The following is an 18,040-nucleotide window of genomic DNA, read 5'->3' on the forward strand; positions in this document are numbered from 1 at the left end:
AGGAGTGAATGAGAGCATGAATTGTTGTCTGTCTTGTGTTAGTCTGGTGACCTGTCCAGGGTGGTCCCCCCCCCTTCACCCAATGTCAGCTGGGACCCGCTCCAACCCCCCCGACCTGAGTTTGGATAAATGGCTAAGGATTATGAAATCCAGATTATAGCACACTGTTGACAATCCCTGTAACAGTTTGGCAACAATTAAGCACACTGACAAGCTCCGTCCTTCTTCTAGGTTCATACCTAGTTTTGATGACCATAATGTAATACTTTAGATAGACTTGTTTAAAAAAGTGTAACAAGAAAGAAATACAAGTGGTGAAAAAGTGGATCTCTGGTGTAAAACATCCGAGTTTTTATTTCAAAGCAGAATGAGAACCACAGTTTTTTAGTAAACTAATTGTATCAGAAACTACAGAGGCCAGGAAAACTGCTATATTTGTACATGGAATGTAAAACATCGTTAAACAAGGAACCGCAATGGCAAACTGTACGGATTTAAATTATCTAATCTATAAAGAATGCAATCTCTTGAAGGGACAGTGAAACATAAACGTGAACAGCACTCCACTCACACATTTTTTTTTTTCCTCTTTAACCAAGACAGATTCCACATCAAACCCCCTAGTGTCACCTCTTCTATCTAAACCACCTGCAACAAACAACAGTTAGAAAAACAAACCCCTAAAACAAGAATCCTCACTTTGCATCCAGCTTGGCCATTTCCTGAAGGTATATTCCAATGCTCTCGCTGTCAAATAAAACAAAGTAAATGTTCTTCAGAGAGGAGCTGGTAGACGACACAAAATGGTTGGAGATGGCCTTGAGGATGAGCTGGGCGGCTGTTTGTTTTGGAAATCCGTTCCTGTGAGAGAGATTCAGGTTGTGAAATCCATTTCAGAACAACAGCAGTTCACAACGGACATTTTTTTATATCAGTACTGACTAGTGAAGTCTAATTTATATAAGCAGATTCATATATTAAATCATTACTGCTGTTAAAAATAAAGTCACCACAAACTGAAACTGTCAGCACTGTGTAAATAATGATGCTGTGAATGTGAGGTTACATGATGAAATCTGATAATCAGAGAATTGGCATTTCATCATCTCCATTCTACGGGGCAGCCGTGGCTCAGAGGGTAGAGTGGATCGGTGGTTCGCTCCCATGACCATGATACTGAACCCCAACCTGCTCCCAGTACTGCTTCATCAGAGTAGGAATGTGCATAATGTCATCAGTGTATAAATGTGTATATGAATGGATGACTGATGATTTGTAATGTACAATCAGTGGTCGTTATATGGTTATGACTAGAAATCCATTTAGCATTTCTTAGCCAGTATTGTGTTTGGAGGAGTTAGCAGACTGGAAATCATTTTAGCCTAGGGAGGTGTGTTAAGTGTAAGTGAGACATCCATCAATATACCCAGGAGTGACACTTTATAAAACTCTAACACAATAACCATTGATCATTGGCGATCAAAGGGATCGAAATATGGCTTCTACCAAACTTCTACCAAAACCACAGTTTTTTTGACTGGCGTGGCCCAAGTAGGCCTGTGCCTTTGCCCAATATTCAATTACACCATTTTAAAATAGCACATTCGCAATCATATATTCATATCACATTCATAATTCTGCAATATCTGTAAAGGGGAGATTTGGGACCCGCACAACACATTTTCAATCAGATATTTTGAGGTCAGAGGTCAAGGGATTCCTTCGAAAATGACAATTTTTTCCTCCTCTTTCACCTCTCTCTTTTACTATTATTTATGTATTTTATCTGTTATGTTTATGTGGTCAGTTTAATCATTTTATACAGACTATGTCTAAATATCTAAATATTGTATAGTTTATTTGGTTTCATTTTAAGTGACCGTTGTTTGTTCTTAAAATGATACAAATCTTAATCTAAGGATGTGTACCAATGTACCCTGATACAGGTATGTCCCTCTGTTGTTTTTGTATACACATCAATAAAAATATGAAACACTAAAATGACCATAGCAGTTGTCCCCTCATATTCTATATCTTTGCAATAAATTAATTTCATTTTTCAGTAACGCAGGTTTTCCTCAAATAACTTGTTTTTGATCATCATACATCCTAATTTTTTGTTTTCATTTCTTACTTTTCGAATAAACCCCCCCTTTTTTTAACACTATGCTTCTAATGCACAAGGTCATTTTTGACCAATGTTGTGCATTGTTATTCCAATATAAATTATAATTTGGTGGCTCTAATAAATCTCAAATGTTAAAATATGTGATTTTCCAATGTAATCTGGTGGTTCTTTTAAAGTTAAACCTTAAAAATAAGACAAACATAGTTACACATATACTCAAAACTTGATGTAATAATACACAAACAATTTTTCTTCATAAAGTATGTGTTAGAAAGTGCCAGTTCATCTCCTCCTCTCCACTAGGAGGAGGCACCCAGTGGTGGCTCAGGGTTGTGGTACTTCCCACCTTATAAATAGAGGCCTGAAGGTCACTTCCTCCTCTTTGTCCCCAGACACTAGTGTTTGCCATGTGTCTTCTGACTTGAACTTCAATGTAAGTAGTTTCTTCATATTCCTTTGAATTATGGTGTGTCTGACATTAAGGTTAATGGACCATTTGTTATATTTGATCTGATTTGTTAATTAATAGTAAGGATTATGAGTTTGGTTAATCATTATTGTGAAATTCTTGTTTCTTTAATTCAGACACATTTAATATGATCTAAAAGAATGGATGTATGAATTGTTCGGCCAAAACATTGTAATGTGTTCTCTCTTTTGTTTAGAACCATGGCAATCATCCTGCAAGCATCCCCTTTTCACTATTTATCACCAAACCATAAATAAATCGCAAATTGAACTAAAGCAATCCTGATTCCTGGTGGTTTGTGGCTCCAGTCAGAACTTTTAATATCCTACAGTATGAAAGGAAAAATAAATATAATTATCTGTTGTAATAAAAAAAGATATTCAAACACACAGCCAATATGAAATAACATGGGAAATGAATGCCGGTCATTTTTGACCCATGTTGTACATTAGAAGGTGTTTATATGTTGTGCATCAAAGGGTTAACCCCAGCACCTCACAATGAAGTAAACAAGCACAGATGTTGTCTGGCACGATATTGTCTCAACTCTGACAAAGACATTGGCAGCAGGGAGCTAAAGTACAGGCCAAAAGTTTGGACACGCCTTCTCATTCAATGCGTTTTCTTTATTTTCATGACTATTTACATTGTAGATTCTCACTGAAGGCATCAAAACTATGAATGAACACATGTGGAATTATGTACTTAACAAAAAAAGTGTGAAATAACTGAAAACATGTCTTTTACTTTAGATCCTCAAAGTAACCACCCTTTGCTTACTTGAATATAAGACATGTTTTCAGTTATTTCACACTTTTTTGTTAAGTACATAATTCCACATGTGTTCATTAATAGTTTTGATGAATCTACAATGTAAATAGTCATGAAAATAAAGGAAACGCATTGAATGAGAAGGTGTGTCCAAACTTTTGGCCTGTACTGTAGAAGTGAGCAGTGTGTCAGAGTGGAGCTCACCGTCCAGCAGGAAGTGAAGGGAAAGCCACAGATTTGAGCTTCTTCTCCTCTGCTGCTGAGAGGCAGTTCTTCACCGTCTTCTCTAGCTGGTCCTCACACTTCTCTGAACCCCACTGAGGGACGTTACAGTGGATGATGAAGCGGGCTGCCATCCCATTGGCCTGGCTCACTGCCACTGCAGGGGGAAAAGACACAAAATCAAAAAGAAATCTAAGATCTACACCAGGAAACCCGAATCAACATGACTTTATGGATAAAGTGCATAAGACAAGGTTTGCACGTTGCTTCATCAGATCGGCTCTGTGCTTGATGGTCATCAGATGTCTCTAAACATACTGTTGAGTGGATAATAATGTGATGCAATAAATGTAATGTAAAGAAAATAATAATAGGTCTCCCCCGAAGAACCAGTTGTATTTACACATTTGCTCTTCAGTGAGACATTCGTCACCTTCACCGGTTTTGTTTTATGAATGCTCTTACATCTCTACACGTTTCTACTTCAGAGTGAGGACCTGAGCTGTTAGTGGGGCTGAAGATGATGACGATGATGATTCATGTTTTGATGTTTACATGTATATGAAGAGAAATGTTTTGAAAGTATTTCATTCATAAGGTGTGTTTCAATTAAACAACCAGGTTTCATTTTGTTAACAGTAAGGTTAATATTGAAAAAGTTGCATTTTATTTAAGAGAGGTTTTAAAAGGTTAATAACAGGTTAAAGCTGTATTCAAGACCGCTTAAGCAGTTTAAAACAGATTTAAAAAGAGAAAAGGTGACATAACACTTCTTTCAAAAGTATCTGACACAACTTTGTGAATGGTTTTTATTCCAAAGAGACCAGGTACACTAATTGCTGTTGTTGAATGTATTTTATTTACTCGTCTACAGATTTTATTTTCAAGTAACTAATACAGCGCAACTCTTCTCGTTCTGGACCTGGAGCTCTGTACAGTGAAATTATTCTACAGAAATGTTCTTGCATGAGCACCAAACTTCAACACTACCAGAATGTTGTAACAAAAATAGTGGTGGACTGACGCAATCATTTCAATATCGACTCAGCAAAAATGAATGCGGTCATGATGTCCATATATTGTACAATATTGCCCATTGTGTTAACATACCGGTTTGTTGACATAAGAATGTCACCAACAAGGCCCCTGTCCACATGTTTCATATTTATGTGTATTTATTTATACTGGCAGTGTCTTCTACCTCCCTAATGGAAATTTTCTGCCTGAATTTTTACTGTATTTCAAATATATGTGCATCCATGTGTGCAGATGTGCTAAAACATTTCATGGCGGTTTCTTAGAACTACTCTGTCATAAAGTGTCCATGTTTCTTCCTGGGTTGTGTGTTTTCTATTTTGGTTGTATGATATCATTTACACTTTATTTACTTAAGATTCTTTAATGTTTTTCACATTTCAATACAAATATCTAAATGTATAAGAGAAAAGTTCATTACTCTCTGAAAGGGTTTACTTTCATTATTACACTACTTTATCAGCATTGTATCAGTGGAATTTAATAGTCTATTATTACTGTATTATTATTATTACAACATTTCATCCAACAAAAAGCAGTGGTTAATGGACCTGCACTTATATAGCGCGTTTCTAGTCGATTTGCTTTACACTACAGACGGCGCTCATTCACCCTTTCACTCACACATTCATACTGGTGGCAGAGGCTACCCTAAACGGTGCCACCTGCCACCATTGGGAATTCATTCTCACACCGATGAACTCAGCATCGGGAGCAATTTGGGGTTCAGCATCTTGCTCAAGGATACTTCGACATGTAGGCTGCCATGGTCAGGGATCGAACCACCAACCCTCCGATTGGGGGGCAACCCACTCTACCCCACTCTAAGTAACTAAACCCCAAATCCAGATCTATGTGAAACCTGTTGGTCATTTAAGGTTGAAGAAACATGGGAGAGACCTGACATCTAACATAAACCAGAATGGGTGGACACATTTCTCTACCTTTCATTGTAGTGGAAGACCAGTTAACTTGGAGATGAATAGTGTAATGTAAAAGTGTAAAACAAAGTCTAACTGCAGTAACTACGCAAAGGGTAAAACTGGGAAAAACTGCTTTAAAGTTTTTTAACTGGCCAGCCAAATGTGTTATATGTAGATAAGTGATATAACACTTATTTCTACATGTATTGATGATGTAATATGCTCAAAAATCATGATGATTTGACCTTTGACCCCAAAAAATAGTTACTGCACATTTTGCTGTAAAATGTTCTAATAGTAATGCAAAACCAGAGTGGAGTGACAACAAAGTTGTCGTCTTCTTTCAGCTTTTATACTTTGTTTTCAGTGAATAAACATTTTCAATTTGATTTTGTTATAAGTATATGTAAAAGTGTTTAACAACTCTATTCAAAGATTTGTGTATTTTAGACTTAATATCATAGAGTAATGTTTTAGTTCAAATATCATTTTATCTCGCTTTTTTACTTCATCACTATCTAGATAATTTCTTTATCAAATAAACTTATAATTTCTATTATTTTTATGTTTAAATTAGTATATATATTTCCAAAGCAGACCGTGGTAAGTGCAATTACTGCTTGGTTTTGAGTTGGATTTTGTGGTTTTTATATCATTATTTCTCTAAATAAAAAAAATTGAAATCTAAAACTGTGTCACAAGATAAAACAGACATCAAGGGGTTCATTTTTAGTTATAACTCAAGTTCGACCAAAAATGTAGTTACTGCAGTTAGGCTTGGTAGGGCAGCATAGCTCTGTCAAAACAAGCTTCAGCAGCATGTCAAACAGCACAACCTGTAGAAACACTGAGGGCCATAATATAATATAATAATAATAATAATATAACATTGTGTACCTGATGCCACCTCCAAAGGTCCCTGTGCTTTCCGCAGCTCCTTGACTGCATCCAGGAACTCTCGGCCCCCGGCTTTCTCCAGAGCATTGCCTGAAAACAGCACAACAGAACATGAACATGAGACTGGGTTGCTAGAGGGAAGTGTGAAAACTTGTCAATAAGAAATAAATAAGACATAAGCGGTTCTCCTCACCCACTCCGTCTTTAAGGTCCATCTCTGCATTTGTTGGGTTAATTATCCCCTCCACTTTGATTGTTCCAATTTTGCTGATTTCACTCTCTGTTAGTGAAAGCTGTGGGAGCAGTGTGAGAAAACAGCTGCTGGAGTTTACATAGTCTATATAGTAACTGTCCTCTACTAGACTGATACCGTGTTTGGCCTTTTGCCCCAAATCACACACTGCAAAAAAGGTTAAAAACACTAAATCTGAGGGAAATGATCTTGTTGCATGGACAGATGATTTCGCTTGACAAGATTTCTTGAATTAAGATTATTAAATCTAGAAATAAGCATGTTGAACACTTAAAATAAGAAATTAACTCTTACTACAAGATAAATTATCTAACACTTCTAAATCTAAAGTTTTTTTTTATCTTGGTAAGAAACAAATAATTGTCAGTGCACTCTGCTCAGGCCAGTTCATCGCTGCTTGCAGCTTTAATTTATCTTGTTTTAAGAGTTATTTTCCTGTTTTAAGTGTACAACATGCTTATTTCTAGCTTTAATAATCTTAATTTAAGAAATCTTGTCAAGTGAAATTATCTGTCCATGCAGAAAGATCATTTCCCTCAGATTTAGTGTTTTTATCTTGTTTTTAGACATCCTTTTTTGCAGTGCAGTGAGCTTCTGTCACTCTTATGGTTACAAAGTTTTTTTGCACTGGTTTTCACCTAAACATGAATTGTTCCATATGAACTATCAGCGGCTTCAGTTCATAAAGTATCAACAGTTGCCCTCAGCGGGCTAATACACATATTATTTTACCTTTTGTCCAAGGAACAGGCTCTTTGCTGACAGGATGGTGAATCCATCTCCAGGACCGTCTTCCACAGTGGAGTTTGGGACAGACTCGTCTGTGCTCTTTGCCAGATGGAAGGAATGGCACATTTAAACCACACTTAAATTATAACAGAGGGTACAGCTGAAAAAGATAATAAGCAAGCGGAGCATCAAACCCCAGTACTTGATCAAGAAGTGTTAAGGTTCAAAGATGACTGTCAAATTGGCATGTTCCTTCACTTATTGTTTGAACTAATATTTCATCATTTCTTGAGTCTTGTGGCAGAGTGGCATATTTTGTTAAATAAAGGTTAAACCACAATGAGTGTGAAAGTTCATTCTTGATTCATAGAAATAATCTTAACTCATCACATCATAACTTCACTTACCTACTTTTTCTGAAGCAGATAATATTTGACAAACAGAGTTCAACTCCTAAACTCAACTGGCTCTTGAAGCGGCTCATGACTTGAACCTGAACGAAAGTGGGCATGATTAATTAATGATTAACTAGGTGATTTTAACTATGGCCCTGCCAGGAGAAGTAGTTGAAAGCTCCAGAAACACCTAATGAGTGAACCTTGACTAAAAATTATTTTGTCATGGTTTTTAAAATTTTTGTATTTAAAAAAAAAATTTATAATGACTTGATTTGTTGCAAAGTCCACTAAAGGTCTCCGTATCCTACAAACTGTAGGATTGAACTGGCCCTGTAGTCTACATGTTGAAGTGGGCAAGATACTGAACCTCAGATGGTGAAGCCTGGCCATCAGTGTATGAATGTGTGTTAACAGGTGAATGGGTGATCTGTAGTGTAAAAGCAATTTCAGTGGTTGTTCTGACTAGAAAAGCGCTTTACAAGTGCATGCTGTTCAAGTACATGTGAAGGTAAACTGTTTCTACCTATTCTGAAGTGAACAAATGTGGCTGATGATGCACACATTCAGTGGGACCCTTATAGAACCTGATAATGTAATAAATTCCCGATAATGTAATAACCCCGATAATGTCATATAAATCTGCACTTGAGTCCATTGAAAATGTAATAAAACCTGATAATGTAATAACTTCCCGATTATGTAAGAAAGTGCATTTTTCCCAATAATGTAATACGATTTTTTACCAATAATGTAATACGCTTTTTTACCAATAATGTAATAAAGTATAACATTAATGGGAGGTTATTACATTATCAGGTTAGCCTTCATTTTGCAAGTCCTGATAATGTAATAATTCCCCAATATTGTAATAATTTAACAGCAGACCACCCATTACTTGGGTTCAAGTGGTGATACTGTGTATCAACTCTAGCTCAAGAGCTCTAGCGCCACCAACAGGTCAAAGTTGAATGTTTATTAACTTTTGACCCGTTCATCCGTTTTTCACAAACGAGGTATCCATGACGACACACGAATGCATTCAACAGCTTCTTGAAAACTAAAGGTGCTTGGTGTTATACTTTATTACATTATTGATAAAAAGTGTATTACATTATTGGGAAATGCACTTTATTACATTATCGGGAAGTTATTACATTATCTGGTTTTATTACATTTTCAATGGACTCAAGTGCAGATTTTTATTACATTATCGGGGTTATTACATTATCAGGTTCTACAACCCTGCCTATTTTTTTTACCTTACACACCTGGCCAGTCACTGCATAAAGTGGGCATTATTGTTGGATTTTCTTTGGCATAGCATGGGAACAGAAGTATGACATGTATCAAAGATCCCCAGCCGGAATCAAGCTGGTTTTGTGGCATGTGCTGTAATCATTCAGTTACCATGGCGCTCAATCTGATGTTTCTGATGTGTCTGTTCCTGAGTCAAATGCATTATCAAACGCTGTTTGAGAGTTTGGTTGCTTTCAGACTGTTTGAGAATTGGACAAACTGTGTGGAGCTGACTGACCTTTGGCTTCCGGCCTCGTTTGCCTTTAACTTTTTTTAAGGATTTGACGGGTTTCTTGCTCTTTGAGCGTTCTTCCTGCTTCTCTGGGATCGACTGCTGGCTGTCCACTTTCACCCGACTCCCCCTCTTCTTGGAGAGCAGCTCTGGGTGGATCCGGGGCAGAACTCCTCCATTTGATATGGTCACCCCCCGCAGAAGCTGATGGAGAAAACATTTCCAAAAACAAAGAGCTTGACTAAGTACTGTCCTACAACATACAAAACACAAAACTCGTCCACGCCCTAATCTCCTCTAGGCTTGATTACTGTACCAGCCAAACACCTTCAGAAACTTCATTTCATTCAAAACTGTAGTGCCTTTAGGGTTGTCACGATACTAAAATTTTCAACTCGATACCGATACTAAGGAAAACATTCGATACTCGATACCATTTTCGATACCACCAGGATAAAAACAAACAAGAAAAATGCAACATGTAAAAATGAACAGAACCACAGGTTAAATACTAATAATAAAAAAGTTGTGCAAAAAGAAACTGCAACTATGATAACAAGCTTCAGGTCTGAGGTAGTGCAAAAAATAAATAAATACAATAAACAATAACAATTAGAACAATATTTTGAGGTTGTATGGTTTAACTGCTTAATAAGTTGTCGGATCGATACTTTTGAAAATGAGTACTGTATCCGGATACAACGTTTTAGTATCGATACTTTTTGGAGTATCGATACTTTTGACAACACTAGCTGCCTGAACTCTGATGAAAACCTGCAAATACGACCACATCACCCCCATTCTTCAGAACCTACACTGGCTTCCCATAACCTCAAGAATTCAATACAAGATCGCCCTCATCACCCACCTTTGCATCTACAGCAACGCCCCGCAACACCTCAAAGACCTCCTCACCCCTCACTCCTCCACCCCTAACCTCTGGTCCCAAAGCATAAACCTCCTCCATCAGCCCAGCACACGACTCGGCACTATGGGAGACGGAGCCTTCTGCTCCGCTGCCCCCCACATCTAGAACTCTCCCTGAACATCTACCACAACCTCACTCTGTGGACACTTTCAAAAAAGGGCTTCAAACCTTTTTGTTCAGGCAGACATCTTTAGGTTGTCCCTAGATGTTTTTATTATTGTCTCTGCACCTTCATCTCCTCCTTCAGCTGTTTTCTTTAATCTACTTTATTACCTGTGTCTTTTTTATCTACTGCTGATTTTAACGTGTCTGATTTTTCTCTTAGTCTGTTGTTTATTTTGTTTCTGGTTTCTGTAGCACTTTGAGATTATTTTATGAGAAGTGCTTTACAAATAAAATGTATTATTATTATTATTATTATTATTATTATTATTATTATATGATAACACACCCATCTTCAAGGAAGAAGTTGTCTTCTACAACCAGATGTGCAATAACTGTGGTTGTCTGCAGCTGAGGCTAACCACAGTGTCTGGATACTTTGCTCCTGCTGAAATATTAGCTGCTACACACACCGTCTGCTGTCAGCTGAAGCCTTCACAGTCACCAGACATCTGCCTCACACTCCAGGGAAAACACTTTTACTCACATTATCGTGAGAGAACAGTACCTTGTTACTCACACAACACTAATTATACCTATTCAAACCGCATTTGTTATGGCAGTGCATTCTATGCTACATGCTACAGAACAGCGTGTGGTGATGGAGCCACTGGTGCGTCTGACAGAGTAGATGAGGCAAGCTGAGCCACTAGACTCCCTTTGTCTCTTCTTTACTTTAAAATCATGTGTAATATTCTGATGTCACTTCCTGTCACTTTCCCACCACTGACCAAACAAATTTAAAACAGCACTGACCAAACAAATTTAAAACAGATTTAATATTATATGCTAATATAATATTAAATCTCTTCTAAAGACCTTCTCTTAATTTCCTTTTATTATCGTTGTATGATTACCTTGTTAAATTACATAAATTGTAATTTCTTTTTGTGGTTTTATTTCGTTGTTGTCAGTTAATTGTATATGACATGTTTATTTCTGTTGTACAGCACCTTGTAACTCGTTTTTGAATGGTGCTATATAAATAAAGTTATTATTATTATTATAAACAATGCATCAGAATAAAAGTATGGTCTGTGGTGATGAACCCACCAAGAATTATCATTAACTCTGCAGATTCTCTCAGCTCTACCTGATTTAGCTTATTAGCACAGTTCTTCAGTTTTCTTTTAAATAAAGATAAAGATAAAGCCACTGTAGACTTCCTGTTCAGATACACTGTTCAGATACAACTACAGTTTAACTATCAATTGTATTTACTTGTTTTGTTGTCACAATTAAGGGTCCTGGTGCATTACCAGCAGCTCATTGGAGGTTCTCCTCACCCTTCACTTCTGAGTAATGAAAACTGATTCTGAATTGCCTGACATATTTTAAACTGTATCAACTTGTTTTTATCTTTTTATTTTACAAGCACAAGGAGTTAAACTCAGTCTTCACTGATATGTTCATTTAAAAAGGTACCTGGGACTGACAATGATCAGATGAGGCTCTCTTCTGATTCATCACATTGTGATTGTGGCTTTGTTTGTACACTATGATGTTGCCTTGAACAGCTTGAGCACATGGTAGCCACCTTTTGAGCATTCTACTACCTAAAATGTGAAGGTCTACACCCTAAATAATGTCAGTCTTATAGAGTTCTGTTACCTGGTTAAGCTCCTCATCGTTGGCCACAGCCAGCTTGATGTGCCTGGGAGTTATTCTGCCTTTCTTGTTGTCCCGTGCTGCGTTTCCTGCCAACTCCAAGATCTCAGCTTCAAGGGGAAAACAGAGTGTGGGAAAAGCATCAAGCATACAGTTTGTGTTCTGGTATTTAAACTTGTTGACTTCCCACTGAGTGGCTCCCAGCCCATCAGAAATACAACAAGAAACAAACAGTCAAGACACAAACTACTACAAACAGTAATGTGGACATATGCTAAGCAAATAAATATAAAATTGAACATTTTGCCAGTAGCATGGTGGAGTGTCATGGGGCTCTTTGGCAAACTCCTGGCATACAGTGATGCTTTGGAAAGCAGCAGGTTCCTCTGTGGTGTCCTGCCATGGACACCATGTCTGTGTGTTTGGTAGACTGATGAACAGAGATGTTAACCAGATCCAATCAGTGCCTTTACATGCACAGTTTAATCGAGCTATGCTTAAAAATCGATGTTGCCGTCTAATAGGACTTCTGTCCTTGTCCCAGTTTACATGTAATTGAGAAAATATAATAACCGACGGGAATGTGTCCTCCTCCTCAACACTGGATGACGATATCGTCGTTTCAGCGGGTTAATATGCCGCCCTTTCCGGTTGACCTCAGTCCGAAACTTTGTGCTGTCGCTACTGACCGGCTAATGCGACCGGCTAATGCGGCTGGCTAATGTGACTGGCTACTGTGATTGGCTAATGTGACCGGCTACTGCGACCGGCTAATGTGACCGGCTACTGCAATTGGCTAATGCGACCGGCTATTGAGATTGGCTAATGTGACCGGCTATTGTGACCAGCTATTGTGATTGGCTAATGTGACGGCTATTGTGACCGGCTATTGTGATTGGCTAATGTGACGGCTATTGCGACCAGCTAATGTGACCGACTAATGTGACCAGCTAATGTGACCTGCTATTGTGACCGGCTAATGTGACCTGCTATTGTGACCGGCTAATGTGACCTGCTATTGTGACCGGCTAATGTGACCTGCTATTGTGACCGGCTAATGTGACCTGCTATTGTGACCGGCTAAAAATCCTATTCCAATGGCATTTTCTGGGTGTCCCAATCAGAATTGGAGAACTCCGCCATTAGTCGGACTAACACGTTTACAAGCACTTCAGCTGTCCAGTTTTAGTCAGAATAAGGTAATAATTAGTTTTTTTCAAGTGTCATGTAACGTAATGACTCAATACGTGAGGAAGTGATTCCTTCAAGTCTCTAGCTGTTACTCAAGGGTTCTTTTATACCTCACTGAGCTTTCTGCGTTGTGCTTTGGAGTGAACTTGGCTGGGCGCCCTCTTGTAGAGAGAATCACATTGAAGCACATTGTGTTTGTCTATACTGCCCTACAAAGTCTAACTGCAGTAACTACATTTTTGGTCCAAATTGAGTTATAACTAAAAATGAACTTCTTGACGTCTTGTGACAAAGTTTTAGATTTCAATTTTGCTTTATTTCAGAGAAATAATTATATAAAAACCACAAAATCCAACTCAAAACCAAGCAGAAATTGCACTTACCACAGTCTGCTTTGGATATATATACTGATTTAAACATAGAAATAATAAAAAATTATAAGTTTATTAAGGGAAATTATTATCTACATAGTGATGAAGTAAAAAAGTTAGAGAAATTATATTAAGACTAAAATATTACATTTCTTTATAATAAATACACAAATCTTTGAATAGAGTTGTTAAACACTTTTAAATACACTGATAATAAAATCAATTTGAAAGTGTTTATTCACTGAAAACAAAATATAAAAGTTGAAAGCAGACAACAACATTGTTGTTACTGCACTCTGTTTTTCCATTACTATTAGAACCTTTTACAGCAAGAGTACAGTAACTACATTTTTGGGGTCAAAGGTCAAATAAATACTCATGTGTTCTGAGCATAAAAATGTCATGTCAACACATGTAGAAATAAGTGTCGTATCACTTACCTACCTATAACACATTTGGCTGGCCAGTTAAAAAACGTTAAAAAAAACTTTAAAGCAGTTTTTCTCAGTTTTACCTTTTTTGTAGTTACTGCAGTTAGACTTTGTAGGGCGGTATACTTGGGACTTAGATGCAGATCAGATCACATTTTATGACAAATTCATGCAGAAAACTAGGCCATTTCAAAGGGTTCACAGACTTTTTTCTTGCCACTGTATGTCATACTACTTTAATAGTTTTAACTAGCAACTTTATGTTATGTTGGATTTTTTGCAGCACACTGAGCCAAAGAATATGAATTATATGTATTACATATGACACGTAATTTACATATGCAACAGTAAAATGAGCATGTGGATATGTTTACAGCTGGAATTATATTCATATGCTTTATGCTGTTAGAGATACTGAAGCCTGTAGTATGAAGCTTGAATCATGCGATCACCATACCTGCCAAGTACTCAATGACTGCTGCCATGTAGACAGGCGCCCCCATGCCAATGCGGTATTTGTGCGTGCCAGTGCGCAGGTACCTCATCATCCTTCCCACAGGGAAGATGACACCTGCCCTGGTTGAACGGGACAGCTTGGTGGCCTTCTTCTTTCCTCCTCTGGCTGACATCTTGCTCTGCACACAAAGTACAACCACAGTGAGTCAACAACAGGAACATGTTAAATAAACAGCAGCATCACTATTGTGAAAGGGTTACTTCTCCTAAATTGCAGAAAGAAAAAATATTCCATCAGTCCACATAAATAGCTCTGATTTGAATTATCTACCTACACCCTAATGCAGTGGATGTCAATGTCATTTTGTTTGCAGTGGTCACAGCAATGAAAACATGTTTTTAAAATGTATTAGGAAAATCTCTTTCCAGAAACAATGTCCCAATTATTTATGAATAATCCACAGAACACATTAAAGTGTTTTCATTGGACTATTTTGTTTGTTCTTACGTATTTAAGATTTGTTATCAGTCAAATTAACCTCTACCTGTGTTTATTGTGTGGATTATCTATTTTTAAGGCAAATCAATTAAACTGAATTTAAAAAAAACAATTGAAGAGACTTATGTATATACATATGTAGGCCTATGTATTTTTTGAATATCATGGTAATCTTCAATATCTGTATGTTGAGACACCCCTACATCTTTTTTTATAAAAATTGTTTTAATTTAATTAAAGTAGGACATCAAATTTGGAAGTGTGAGAGTTGGTAAAAGAAATTAAGGAAATTGACAACTTTCCATAGACCCTTTAGCTTGATCAATTAATTAATTATTTAATAATAATACTTATTACTATTAATAATAATATTAGTATTATACAATTATGTGTATGAGGGTTGAATTACATGTGTAGGCCTATTAAACTGACCAAAGGGTGGTAAGACACCTGGGACTTTTTATGTTTTTTTTATAATCGTTTCTCAACCTTTATTTGAAAATTTAACTTTATTGAGAAGTTCCAATTACAGTCAGAACATTCATCTTGGGTAGAACAAAACAAAGTCTGGCATCACAGATTGAGAAAATAAATAAATATGAGACAAAGTGAATGAAGTGCATAAGTCAGTACAGGTGTAAATTAAACAGAATAATAAAATAATTAAAAAGGAAGGAGGAAAAAAAATAATTAAAAAGAAAGGAGCGAAAAAAAGAAAAAGGCATGACATATTACATTTCTCCAAATATTTCTTGAAATATGTTAACAGTATGTATACATTTGTTATTTTCAATTATTTTAATACATTCAAGGTAGTTGAATTTCAAAAACAGGAAAGAAAGGTCGGCCTGTGGAAAATGTGGCTTTATGTATGTGGAATTTCGCCATTAGAATAATTAACTAAATTAACAAATTAATTAAGTGTTTGAATCTTCATTGCTATATATATATATATATATATATATATATAAAGTATATTTATGGCTTTCAAATTAATTTGTAGGTTGGAATTTGAGGTGATGTAAACTTTAATTATTTTCAAAAAAATCTGGGAAAAGTGACATTCAACAAAAATATTATCAATATCAATATTACCTTTAAATATCAAACTCCCGCTAAATCATTTGTAAACAGTCACTAAGACATAAAGAAGTCAGGTTTCAGGCCGACATCCTCCACACAGGGACAAACATACGTCACGTCCACTATCTGTATCTGCCATAATGACGGCCACTCGCTTTTTCTTTCCCCCTTTTTTCCTCGGAGCCATATGTTGACCGAGGATGTTTAGGAGGAAAGGTTACCATTCCCCCCGAGGTTTCCATGTAAACAAGTTCCAGCAGTGAGCGGAGCTGGCTGCGGCCTGCAGCGGCGCCGCTTCACTCACACAACCTCGACGTATGTGAGCACTAATGAAGCAGGAGGTGGAGGAGGTGGAGGGATATGATGTGTGCGTGCCAAATGGAAAAAGACGGGAATGTGAGCGGAGCCATGTAGGCTAACGTTACTGTAGCGAGCCTAGCGCTACAGTGAAGCAAGCAACACCCCGTCGACGTAGCTACGCAGACGTTCACATTGACTTTTCACTTATTTAAATCGTAGATAAACCTGACAAGGCGACACTAGCTTTAACGGGAACGTGTTTTTTATTTATTGGCGCTGTTTCAGACGGGGCAAAGCATTTCGCTAAGGGTTAATTTTAGCTCCTCTGGCTAAATAAAATTATTCAGTCCACATTTGGCGTGTTATTCTACAATAGCGACATTAAGCACGACGAGCCGTTTGTTTAAACAAGCCCCCGGCCGCCCCCTCCGCTTCATGTAGCCTCCAATCCTCTGCATGTGTGTAATCACATCAGACATGGAAAGTAACGCGTCCCCGTCAATCCGGATATGTGCCTGGGCATGGAAAATGAAAAACCCTCTAAGTTTCTACCTGTTTGGTCCTTTAACGCGGATCAGCGCCACTCAGAGATGCTCCTGCACGGAAGACAGACGAATCCCCCAGGTGGAAGACGGCGCGCTTTGTTTTGGTTGTGTTTATAAGCTGTCCTTGTGCGTAATCTAGCTTCCCAACCTTAGAAAAACCTGAGAGCAAGCAGGAACAGCGTAGTCTGGTTGGAGGCTGGGTCTGTGCTACTGATGCTGCAAAGGGGAAAAATTCAGTAGAGGGAAAATTCAGTAGAGGGAAAATTCAGTGAAAACGCCCCCCAACATGACTCCAAGGGACATTGTTGGTTGGAAGGAACGCGTTGTGCTTAAATACGAAGATAGTGAAGCCAATGTTAATATAACCCTAACCCTGTATGATTAAAAATAATTCTCCAGACCCTAAATGGTAGGCCTAACCTAACTGACCTCTCTTAAAGGGGGCTTTATCTCACTTGATATTTTCCAGGTGATAATATGTAAATTATGAATATAAACTGAATAATTCCAGGTCTAACAGGTAGTGCATCTCCCTAAGAAGACTGTGGGATTAATGAGATGGATGGTCCTGGCAGCCTGTTTGATGCATTTGAAGAGAAATCCCAAGCGGCGGACAGTTTCAGCAGCCAATCAGATCACTAGATGCCGTCTTTAATATGTCAAAGCCGATAGATCCATGAAGGTGGATGAAAGAGAAATTAATTTAACCCTCCTGTACTCCTGGGGTCCATTTTGACCACAAATAATTTTCAACATACGATTAATAAAGGTTAACTTTCATAGAATTGCTTGAAAATTTCAGCATATGTGCCCCTCTGCATCCTTTATAGATAATTACTTTTCTTCATACATTTTTAGATGTTTTATACATTTTTATAGCACTTGTGGTCCTCAGGGGTCAAAAAGGACCCCATGACATTAGACTGGTTTTAGGACCCTCAGGGGTCCTTTTTGACCCCTGAGGAGCATGGGTGAGATTTTTTATTTTATTTTTGCTGTCATCTAAAAATGAACATTGCTTTCAAAACAAAAGTTTCACTAAAAGTTGACATAACCTACTCTGTGCATTCCCATCAGGTATTATTATTTAACTAACTATTAATAAAAATATTC

The 18,040-nt window shown here is 37.4% G+C and overlaps 1 protein-coding gene across 1 annotated transcript; it reads right to left on the reverse strand.

Moving 5' to 3' along the window:
- Nucleotides 1–317: 317 nt before the first annotated feature.
- On the reverse strand, nucleotides 318–17,512 carry LOC131993725 (core histone macro-H2A.2). The gene is made up of 9 exons (XM_059359729.1): nucleotides 16,935–17,512; nucleotides 14,502–14,679; nucleotides 12,055–12,161; nucleotides 9,360–9,557; nucleotides 7,431–7,526; nucleotides 6,639–6,738; nucleotides 6,446–6,535; nucleotides 3,573–3,747; nucleotides 318–861 (listed from the first exon to the last, which is right to left on the reverse strand). The coding sequence occupies exons 2-9, from the start codon at nucleotides 14,671–14,673 to the stop codon at nucleotides 696–698; spliced, it is 1,104 nt and encodes a 367-aa protein (XP_059215712.1). The 5' UTR covers nucleotides 14,674–14,679; nucleotides 16,935–17,512; the 3' UTR covers nucleotides 318–695.
- Between the last annotated feature and the right edge of the window lie 528 nt (nucleotides 17,513–18,040).

Source organism: Centropristis striata, chromosome 20, assembly GCF_030273125.1.
Source record: "Centropristis striata isolate RG_2023a ecotype Rhode Island chromosome 20, C.striata_1.0, whole genome shotgun sequence".
Taxonomy (NCBI): Eukaryota; Metazoa; Chordata; class Actinopteri; order Perciformes; family Serranidae; genus Centropristis; species Centropristis striata.